The sequence below is a fragment of the Electrophorus electricus genome, chromosome 9, assembly GCF_041902795.1.
Source record: "Electrophorus electricus isolate QZ-2024a chromosome 9, ASM4190279v1, whole genome shotgun sequence".
Classification (NCBI taxonomy): domain Eukaryota; kingdom Metazoa; phylum Chordata; class Actinopteri; order Gymnotiformes; family Gymnotidae; genus Electrophorus; species Electrophorus electricus.
Genome location: NC_137505.1, coordinates 18,301,455 through 18,313,390, shown reverse-complemented (window position 1 = coordinate 18,313,390; position 11,936 = coordinate 18,301,455). Strand labels below are relative to the sequence as shown.

At 48.3% G+C, this 11,936-nt stretch overlaps 1 protein-coding gene across 2 annotated transcripts in view; it reads right to left on the bottom strand.

Moving 5' to 3' along the window:
• Positions 1-696: 696 nt before the first annotated feature.
• clybl (citrate lyase beta like) overlaps positions 697-11,936 on the bottom strand; it is a 50,159-nt gene continuing 38,919 nt past the window's right edge. For both annotated transcript variants that reach the window (XM_027001357.3, XM_081720652.1), the window contains 5 exons: positions 10,237-10,338; positions 9,282-9,375; positions 8,877-9,044; positions 2,976-3,100; positions 697-1,733 (listed from right to left, as the gene is read on the bottom strand). In XM_027001357.3, coding sequence (XP_026857158.2) covers positions 1,638-1,733; positions 2,976-3,100; positions 8,877-9,044; positions 9,282-9,375; positions 10,237-10,338 — 585 coding nt within the window. In that variant the 3' untranslated portion in view covers positions 697-1,637. The remainder of the gene's footprint in view (positions 1,734-2,975; positions 3,101-8,876; positions 9,045-9,281; positions 9,376-10,236; positions 10,339-11,936) is intronic.

The window sequence follows — 11,936 nt, the reverse complement described above, 5'->3', positions numbered from 1 at the left end:
CGCCTTCCTTCTCGAAGCCCATTGGCCCACCGGGCTTGACGTCCAGTGTTGCATCTTAGCAAAGTCCCGCCCCCGGCCGCCACAGCACAGTGGGAGCGCTTCAGCCGCCGCTGACGAGACACTGGGCGCCGGGGCTTCTCCATCATTAAGACGTGGTGGCAGGGTGGAAAACAAGATCGAGCAAAACAAATATAAACCCATTAGAAAATTGTTAATAACTGAGAGGTACAGGCTAAAAGGAGGGTGGGGTTGGGGGGGGGGGTGTTGGGCTTTGCGCCAGCCAGGCAGCTTACCATCGGCCCTTTTGGGGCACAGAAGTGGCCTCCACCTTTTTAAAAATTTTTTGGTTTGTATTTCTGGGTGGGCACCGAGCGGGCGACCTGAAGCACTCGCCCCAGTGGCGACTGATCATGCCACGTCCGGCCCGGCCGCTTCACCGAGGCCTCCATTGCCATAGTGACCAAGCGGAGTATGAACTGCCCAAAACCCTCCACCCTGCACCACCCCTCGCCATTCCCCTGTTGGCCCTTGGGCCCTCCCTGGCAAGGCCTCGTCAACAGTGGGAGACAAAAGAGGACCAGCCTTGAGAAAGAACAGAGCGTTCTGTGGGATGCATTCATGAGAAAAGAAATGAAATGAAAAGAAAGGGGAAAAAAAAAAAAAAGCACAAAAAAAAAAAAAAAATTGAAGCACAAGTGTGGAAATGACAGTCATTTATTTAAAATGACATCCAGGGGCTTCGTTTGAAAAGAAGCATTCTTAAGAAACGCTGCGCTTGGAGCTGTGTCACCATTGCTGGAGAAGAAAACGGCTGCATGTCCTCTCAGTTCCCGGGCGTGTTCAGGGCGAGAAGCGGGCGTCTCGGACGCAGGTGAAGAAGCCCGCGGGCCGTGAGGGCGGATGTTTGCTCACGGCGGAGCGGACAAACGACTGGTGGCGAGCCTGTGGCGAGCGTCGGTATGCGCGGCGGTTGTCACGTAGCTCGGCTCAGAGCTTCCGCCTGCTCCGGGGTCTATTCATCCACCCCGCCTGCCACTTCACGGACTCGGAACCTCCTCCCGCACAAAGGCCTGTAGTCCAGAGTGGGCCGCCGGCCCGCACGCGCCCCTCCATGTTGGTTTAAGGACATTCAGTGGGGCCCTTTGGCAAACGGCGCTTTGATGAGCTGAGGCCTGGACGAGTCCCGAGGACCCCTGGGGCTGAAAGCAGGAAAGGCTGTTTGTTTGCCCTCTTTTGGTGGGCACGCCAAACACAGGCCCAGGAGCTGACCTGAGCAAGGCTTGCAGCGAGCGCGCTGTATGCACACAAACATGCACACATGCAGGCACAGTGTATGGGTATACAGACAGAGACAGACAGACGGAGAGTGTGAGAGAGGGAGAGGGAGGGATAAACAGAAATTGAGAGAAAGAGAAACATTTTCCTGTTTCAAGCACACAAATGACCACAATTACATTTCACACTTTATATCTAAAGGATGACATCAGGCAAATGCTACTGTCAGGCCCCGCAGATCTTGTATGGCACCGGATGACCCTTAGCAAATGGCCAGAGGGCACGACTTTGTGCTTCCCACTCTATCATCGGATGCCCTAAGCGGTGACAGAGACGGCTGCTCGCCACCCCCCCGCCTTGGCTCACTCCCTCGGGACGGCCGACGCCAAGGTGACGATGTTCTGGGCCTGCTTCAGCGATGGCATGTCAATCATACTGCCGTGGAAAGTGAACGCACCCTGCAGAGAGAAAAGCATGTCACACACACACACACACACACACACACACACACACACACACATATATATATATATACACACACACACACACACACACACACGTACACACACATACACACACACTCTCACTCACACACACACACTCTCACACACACACATACATACATACATACATACATACATACATACATACACACACACACACTCACACACTACAATACAGTAATGACAAATGTGTTGAGCAGGAAACCCCTGAGATGGACATGTGAAATGATGCGGGTGACCGTAAGGGGGATGGACTTTCTGTTGGCTTCAGCAGCAGTTGTAATTCAAACCATCACTCTGAGTTTAATTAGCATTCTAATGGGAAAACACTCTCGACTTGATCGGCTGTATGCTATGGATCAATAAAGCCTTGTAGGCAGCTTATGGCTAAATGCAGTGTTGTGTGCTTTATTCATGTCGGTCGGGGACTCCCGTAAATACTGCCCGGTCTCGATCGAGACGCTTTTGTTTAGCTGCATGGGAAAAGCTGAAATAAGAGAGAAGGGAAATGCTCCTGACAGCTACATGAATTATTGCTGGAAGTCTTTTCTTTGATTGTTAGAGGCCTTCATTCACTTTACCACTGCGCAGCGCCAAACGCTTCAATCAGCCAGGGCGAGTTGTAACCTCTCTGAGAAATAAGCTTCTGTTATACAGAAGGCATGTTTGCAGTAATGCTCGTTATTGCCCAGAGCAACGGGCCGAATTTTAACGTGGGCATAGCATGCGCTTAAAATGGCAAGTGATCGAAAAGAGCCCAGACCTCAGGTGGGTGTTTTATAGGCCCTTCCTGTCTGTCTGACAGGGACTTAACAGGCCTGGGAACAAGCAGGTATGGGGCAGGGGAAGAGGGCGCCAGCCCTGTGGCCTGTGGCCTAATGGGGACTGATGAGAGCAGAGCAGGCCCAGTTCCCCCAGGCCAGCCTTACCCTAGCAATTACTGGCAGCGAGGGCCAGGCAGATTGCGCATTACCAGTGCACGGTCGCCGGAGCGGCCGCCCTGCCGTGCGCAGAGTGCCTGCTTCGCCCCCGCATCAACCCTGCCTCATCCCTGCCTCGGCCCCGCGCTGAATCAGGAGCGCCAACGCCCCGGCCCTTCTTTCGCTACCCTTTGCTGTCCGGGGTGCGTAGCCGCGTCGGCCGGACGGCCGGACGGGGCTGACGGAGTTGGGGTTCGGTTGACGCAGTGGTGTGTACCTTTCCCAACCTCTGGTGCTCTTCAAAGGCAGCGATTAACTCAGCGGCCCACTTGACCCTCTCGAGGCTGGGGGAGAACTCCTCCTGCACGGTTTTGACTTGACTTGGGTGGATGACCTGTTTGCCTGAAGATAAATGCCAGAGAGAACAGAAATATTCCACTGTTAAATACCACTAATATAAATCTATTAAATACAGTAAAATTAGGAGCCACTTAGTTTATAAATGCAAATACCAGCATCTCAATACCAGTAACACAAGCAGCTCGATACCAGTAAAACTTTGCCGTATCAATCATCTTCTAATCTGCTTTTTTTTTGGGGGGGGGGGGGGGGGGGGCAGTGATCGAAAAGGGTCCTATCCCCAGGGTCTATCCCAGCTGCATATGTGTGTACAGACAAACCCACTCACCCCAGACCAGTCGGAGACACCAATCGATCCAACATACCTCTTTGGAATGTGAGAGGAAAGTGGACAACCCACAGGAAACCCACGCGGGCTCCACACAGACAACAGCGCTTACTACTGTGCCACCGCGCCTCCCTCGGAATCAATCGGTTAGAGCTAAAAGCGGTGGTTCATTTAAACATTTTATGAAGATCTTCAAGTCTGTAAAATTTTGCTTTCACAGGTTTCCTCTTCTTCTGTCCCATGCAGCCCACTGAAGGTGAGAGAAGTTAAATCTCTCGCCTCTCCCTGTTCATGCAGGTAACATCTGTCTAGAGCAGCTCCAGCCTAATCTGGACTGGACTTTCAACGCCGACGTCCGCGTCTGTGACCCGCGGGCACTGCGCGGCAGGAGCGGCTCGGCAGGGCCGCCGCCCGCCGCTCTACGGCTTGTGGCCTTCCGGAGAACAACTCCGTGGGGGGTGGCAGGTGGGCGGAGCACTCGGTGCATGAGAAAAGCTGCTCGCTCCATCTGCCAGCCTCAACCCCACCTTGGTCCTCCAAAACGCGCTCGACTTCCAGCACGGGCGTGTAACAAACAAACGCAGGACGAGGGCTACGGGGCCCAGCGCAGCGTTGGGTTTCTGTATCATTCAGCGTGAGAATAGACCTTCGGCCGCTTCATTTCATTTAAAAAACCCCCAAAACAAAACACCTACAGGGCATACGAAGCCAGTTACGACTGACACAGGCATACAGTTCGATGTAAGTAAAGCAGAGCAGCTTGGCGAGAACGTTCCTCACTGTTGAGCGGGGAATGGGAGACGGAGGAGCGGACGTGGGCGGAGAGTGGTGTGTGTGCTGTCCCTCTCTGCTCCCAGAGGAGCTGGCCTGTTGGATCAACAGCCCAAAGAGGAGGCTCAGGGCGTTTGCGACGCCCATCCCAGAAAGGACTGGCAGGGGGTAGTTCCCTCACATCAACAAAATATGCCCCCTTCCCAGTACTGCCACCTGTTCAGGAGCTGCTTGCTCTGGGCCAGCTAGTGACAGAGGCAGCACAGGGGGCGTGCCAGGCCCTCTGGCCGGGCTGCTATTGGATGGCCACAGTGCATCATCAATGCCCCCTGAAACCAGCAAGCCAATCGTAGGGTGCCATCTGGTGTGAAGCTGTCTCATTGGGGTGGCAGAAAGACTTCTGTAAGATGAGCTTCAAAATCCCAGTATGATGAGCCACATTTGGCAGTTTAATGTTTTTGTTTTGTTTTTTGTTTTTTTTTTCGGGGGGGGGGGGGGGGTACATGAATTGTGGGATCACAATTTGTTCACAGTTAATTCTACGACATAATGTCAGAACAGACAAATAGTTTTCATGTATGACTTGATATTTTAAGGTTTTAGATGTTCAAATTTATTCTCTAAGACAAATTGTAAAAAAAAATATTCTGCCCATATCACAAAACCAAAATGTATTTAAAGAAAAAGACAAGCACACAAACAAAAACAAACCAAAAACACTCACAGTCGGTACCAGTCAATGTAATACTGATGCAAGAGTAAGATGTTAATCAGAACCAAGACGATGCATATACTCTAAATCATGCACAAATCCACAAATCAGCCCAGCCAAAACCTGCCTTGCCCACTTTAATACAATGCCTACCTACAACAGATATGTGAAAAGACTCCTTATCCCCAGGACCCAAATCCAGTCTTGACATCAACCTGTTACTACAGGTGACGGTACAGAAGGAAATATAAAACAAGATGAGATCAAAGGCAGTAATACAGTTGGGGAGTTCAAAACTCCAGCTTTGAACAGCTTTTAGTTGTTGTGTCTTTCTCCCCGAGAAGGTGTTTTTTAGTTCCTTCCAAGAAAAACAGTAATTACATAATATACAGAAAACAAACAAAAAAAAAACCTCAATGTCTGATAAAGATGTAACATTCCCTGATTTCCCAACAACTGTGATATGCTGTAACGCGCATGGTTTCAGATTCACACACAGTTGCGTCATAACGGTATCGACGCCATTCCAGTTCTATTACTTGTGCCTTTATACACTCGTATCACACGCGCACACACGCTTCTTTAAACAGAGAGCGTAAAGCAGCGTCTGTGGTTTGCCTCCGCATCCGGGCTAGCGGTGGCAACCCCAGAGTCGGGAGGCGGTAGAGGCAGCAGGGGGGAGGGTCCAGTGTGGTTCCGACGTGCCATGTCCTTCTCACGTGCCGTGCTCAGAGTGGACAGAGCCATCGGATTCCATTCCCCACAGCACTGGGCCCATTCGGGGTCGGCGCACCCCACCCATAGTGCACTCCGACCGATGCACTGGCCATCGCCAGTCGCACACGCTGAGCAAAGCCTGTCTAACCCCAGTGGTGGGGCTGGCTCTAGGGTCAAATCCTGAAATATTTGGAAAATACTGTTCAGCTCGACCACTAATATGCAGGCTTTTATTTAGGTTTCTGTTATTTCTTGGTTTACCCGTAGCCACATGTCAAGTAATAACAAAAACAGCCTTAAATGACTGTCATTGGAGGTTTAATATGTGGTTCTCATGGAGGGGCTAAATTTAGAAGCCGAGCGACAAGGCCAGAGAGGAATACGGGAATGCCGAGAGACAACAAACTCACACTATAGAGGAATGGCTGAGCTGCTGTAAACACAGAGGAGCAGGGAGACAGTGCATGTTCTGCAAACAGCAATTACATATTCATTAGCGGAGGCTCAGAGGAGGGCTGCCTGGAGCCTCCTGTGGCCAGTTACCCGCTCACCAGGACTCCACACACGTGTGTTGCCTGGCTGCAAACCCACACAAACATACGACCAAAACACGCATACGCACATACATACGTATGTACTCTCTCACAAATGCACAATAATGCACATAGAAAGACAAACGCAAACTCTTAGAACAAAGATACACACACACACACACACACACACACACACACACACACACACACTTTTGCCCTCATGCACATCAAGATACACAAAAAATACCAAACAATTCACCTAATTGTACAAAGGTGATCAAAGCCCACAAATCAGAACCACAAATCAACCAAAACCAGCGTTCAGTTCTCAAACAGGAAGCGATTCATTTATCTTATAAACTGTGGTCTTACAGACGGGCTGAGAGATTTAATTTGCAGTGAAAGATGGAATATTCCTATCTAAACCGGGAAGCACGGATAAGATGTGGAATTGCAAAGCTGCAAGCTGTCATGCCTTCCAAAAGAGCCGCGCTGGGCCTGCTTACGGCCGGGCCCAGGGCGGAATTCTGACGGATTCATAAAAGCACTAATGAGCGAGAGAGAGAGCATGAGAACGAGAGCGACACACAAAGGCAGAGGCAGAGGCAGAGGCAGACAGACAGAGAGAGAGAGAGAGAGAGAGAGAGAGAGAGAGAGAGAGAGAGAGAGAGAGAGAGAGAGAGAGAGAGCCAGGGACTCAGAGCAAACAGGCACGGGAACATAAAGGGTGACGCGCAGCCTGAGGGAGATGCACCATAGCAGCACAGTTCCACTGCAGCAGATGGACCTGTACGGCACACATAACTACAGCATGGCCTGTAAAGCACAAATAACTACAATATGGCCTGTAATGCACATATAACTACAGCATGGTCTATGAAGCACACATAACTACAGCATGGTCTATGAAGCACATATAACTACAGCATGGTCTATGAAGCACACATAACTACAGCATGGTCTATGAAGCACACATAACTACAGCATGGTCTATGAAGCACACATAACTACAGCATGGTCTATGAAGCACACATAACTACAGCATGGTCTATGAAGCACACATAACTACAGCATGGTCTATGAAGCACACATAACTACAGCATGGTCTATGAAGCACACATAACTACAGCATGGTCTATGAAGCACACATAACTACAGCATGGTCTATGAAGCACACATAACTACAGCATGGTCTATGAAGCACACATAACTACAGCATGGTCTATGAAGCACACATAACTACAGCATGGTCTATGAAGCACACATAACTACAGCATGGTCTATGAAGCACACATAACTACAGCATGGTCTATGAAGCACACATAACTACAGCATGGTCTATGAAGCACATACAACTACAGCATGGTCTATGAAGCACACATAACTACAGCATGGTCTATGAAGCACACATAACTACAGCATGGTCTATGAAGCACATATAACTACAGCATGGCCTGTAATACACATGTAAATACAGTGTGGTGAGTAAAACACAAGTACAAGAGTATGGCCTGTAAAGCACGGATAATTACAGCCTGGCCTGTAAAGCACGGATAATTACAGCCTGGCCTGTAAAGCACGGATAATTACAGCCTGGCCTGTAAAGCACGGATAATTACAGCATGGCCTGTAAAGCACGGATAATTACAGCATGGCCTGTAAAGCACGGATAATTACAGCATGGCCTGTAAAGCACGGATAATTACAGCATGGCCTGTAAAGCACGAATAACCCTGAAAATCCATTAATAATCCTAATAGCTCAATCGAAATAGACCACGTCCATCTATATACCTTAATTGGAACAGTCTACTCCGATTGAGGCCATTTCCAATCAAATTTCCATCCGATTGAATGAGATGGCTAATCCTAAAAAAAAAATTCCTGCTTCCAAATTTAGAAGACTTGAAACGTCTAAATTTCAAGATGGATGGCTGTGAAGCTCACAACAATAAACTGTTCAGAAGCGTATATAAGAAACCGATCAACAGTGGGCTTACACAAACTATAAAGACAATGTGCATAGGTACAGCTCAGGCTTAATCTATGATCGGAACGCATTCAATCAGACTGGCGAAAATCTTTAGCCAAGATTGACTGCAGAACACCTAGAACAATTGTATGGCCTTTTAAGCACATATAAGTACACTATGGCCTGAAAGGTCAAATAACTGTAATTGCAAAGCACATCTAACTACAATGTGGCCTGAAAAGAATGCATCACCCTGCCAGTATAGCCTGTAATACACATATAACTGCACTGTGGCCTGGAATATGCTCATATACAGGCCACACTAAGGCTTGTATGGCCTGTAAAGTATATATGACCACAGTATGGTGTGTGAAGTATGTATAATTACAGTATATCCTGTAAAGCCTGATAATTACTGAATATCCTCTAAAACACACTTATCTACAGTAGGGCCTGTAAAACACATATTACTACGGTACATAAGGACAGAAGATGGAAAATCCAAATTGTTTCACTGGAGCATCTAGATGTGTGTATAATGGTACAGCCAGAGTATATGCGTTATATGTGAAAACAACTAACAGAGCTGAGCAGTACAGCACTGTATACATGTATTATGTGAGTATAAATGACTGTGAATATTTGACAGTGCATAGCATGTGTGTGGAATTCTAATATAAACATGGAACTTTAAGACTTTATAGAGCACATGAAGGAAACATTCAGGAAACACACTCCACTGACATGCATGCGCGTGCGTGTGCGTGCGCGTGTGTACGTGTGTACCAGTGAAACCCATGAGTGCACCCTCTCTGGCCTGCTGCCGCAGACCTTCACCATCCTGGTAGTCGATGTAAACAAGGTCAATGGCCTGCAAGCCAAAAGCCTTTGTGGTGACCACCACTTTCTGCCGGGCATACAGCAGCTCTCGGGCATCTCTGGTCCTTGTGGCACCTTTAACACAAGAAAAAATGATGCACCTTAGCATGTGGCATATTCCGCATTCCATACTTCACTACGAGACAGGCTGAATAAACAGCAGGCTGGAAACTGAACATGTCAGCAAACGCTGTTAAGAAGTGATGTGGGCTTCGGGGCCGAGGCAGCCAGTGAGATCCATTCTGCTGCAGGAGGGATACAGCAGAGCAGATGGGAGGGGCGGAGAACAGAGGGCAGGGTTAGCAGACACACCTATGCTGGCGCAGAAGTCGTCCGAGCCAAAGACCACTCCGTCGTGATGCAGGCCGGCTGCAGGTCCGAGGCGGCGAGCCTCCTCGCACACGGTCTGGGACGAACAGGGGAAACACAAACCCGTCTGCCTGGGCAAGCGCCTGGGAGTCCTGGCACGCCAACAAGCCGCCCAGTCAGACGGCTCAGATTTCCCCCATAGCTCCCTCAATCAATATCTCTGCTATCACCCTTCGCACAGGAGCTTAGACATGGAATGTGATCAGTTATAATAATACACACACACACACACACACACACACACACACACACACACACACATCGACACCAGTCATAATTAATGGCCTGATATAGCCACGTCTCCGAGGACAGGAAAAAAATACAATTTCACATAATCTGTGAAGGCTGTCCAAATCTGTAATGTGGCACCAGAGCGATGGCGGGAAGCAGAAAGTTTGGAATGTGATATGATTGTGTCAGGCGCAGAGCAGATGGAATTTGTCTCGTGCTTTTGTTGGGTTCCAAATTAATTTCACTTCTCGCTGTGACACTGCAATATTTTCCTGTCTCCACTCTGGGATGCAGTCTAGCCAGCACAACAGACAACAAACAACAAAACAAAACCAGAAAACCAAAAGCTGAGGAAAGCCAAATCAGAATTTGCATTCTTTTTGCAAAGCAGCTGCAAAGCCCTTGCTAATGCCTTCTGAATTCATCGTTTTTGTAAGGGGCTGAAAATTGTTTATTTATGGCCAAATGTTTAACTGACAAAGAATTAAACAAACGCTTTCTAGAAAAAGAGAACTAAGAAAAAGAAAATGAAAAAAGTTCTAAAATAATTTGTCAAAAAAATCCCTGTGTAGGCGCTGACATGCTCCTGTGTACGGTGACAGATATCTGAATCTTGTCGCTTTGGTAAACAAAGTTTTTACATCTACATGTTTGGGCAGTAATTTACCTTAAAATTCAGCAACCCCACAGCCGTTTCCACAAAGGTGACTAAGCGAATCGGCGCCAACAGCTTTCTGTTTTTTAAGTGCCACTGAAACCTGTCAACAAACTGACATGCGCACACACACACAGTGACACACACACAAACACACACACACACACACACACACACACAGACATCAGTGAGAAAGATCGCCATCTGAATAAAAAAAACAAACAAAACACTGGCCGTTTGTTCCTGCTGCGGGTTGTGTACCCTGTATGTGAACTTAAAAAAAACAAAAAACGAATCATGCTTATACTGATGATTCGGTACATCTGACAAACATCCAATTAAACTCGGGATTAAAACAAAAAGAAGAAAAAAGGTCTTGAGTCAGGGTTGGGCTGGAGGCTCCTCATATAAAAGCGTCAGGATTCGCTCGTTCCCGGGACCCTGAACTAATGCCCACTTCACAAGCGCTCTCGAGACACGCTACATCTTCCAGCGAGCCCAGTGAAACGGGAATATGAAAAGGAGAGGGAGATGATTCCAGCTGCCTGAGTGAGCAATTCATTTTAGCATTATGCGTTTTCTTTCCCTCTGCTTCCCTGGGCAGACGGACCAGCGAGACGCGCGGCGGTCGGGGTGTGATGTGACACTTTTCCCAGCCTTTCATTTGCCTGCGTTTCCCCCCACTAATATTTGAGCTTTACCTAAGAAGCCTTTAAAATGAAGTTTAGGTCTTTGAAGACCAAGGCATTCCATTTTTTCCAGCAGACCAGTTCACAGCTAGCTTTGCGCTGCCAGTGGGGTAGCCCGAATTCCAAAATCTATCATCTGGAAACACACAAAAGCACCCTCTGTCAGATATTTCCTTTCAAAGCCGCTAAAAAAGGGATGGGTGGGAAGAGAAAGAGGGAGAAAGAGAGGGAAAGAGAGAGAAAGAGGGAGAGAGAGAGGGAAAGAGAGGGAAAGAGGGAGAGAGAGAGGGAAAGAGAGGGAAAGAGGGAGAGAGAGAGGGAAAGAGAGGGAAAGAGGGAGAGAGAGAGGGAAAGAGAGGGAAAGAGGGAGAGAGAGAGGGAAAGAAAGCAGAAAAGTGTAATTCCCCTGTCGCCTCTCTCCAGCCTGGTGTTTCTCTCTCTCTCACACGCACACACACACACGCACACACGCACACACACACACACATATACACACACACACATATACACACACACACATATACACACACACACGCACACACACGCACACACACACACACACACAGGACTGTGGATCAAAATAACCTCAGGTAAATCCAGTCTGTTTTTCCCCCAAAATAAAGACCAAAATATCCCCTCCACGCTTGTTCTATTAGCCCTGAGAATACGACTTCATTGAGGGATTTTTTTTCTAATGGGGTGAATTTTAATCATCATCTCCCCATTCAATCTCAGTAGGAAAAATCATATCTGGGAGATTTGCATAAATATAAACCATCAAAGCCTTTTCATCTTCAAAGGGGTTTTCAAGACCCAATAAGCTTTGTACTGTAATCATCTGAGGTCACAACCCTGCAGGAGTAACGCTGCTATGGCAACATGAAAACTAACGCCGAGGGCTTAGCATAATGCCCCCCCGCCCCACCCCCCACAACCATGCAGAGAGGACTGCGTACCCGACGAGGCAGCGTTCCCTAGTGCTTGCGCCCTCTTCCCTCTCTCACGCCTCTTCCCAGGTTGCTC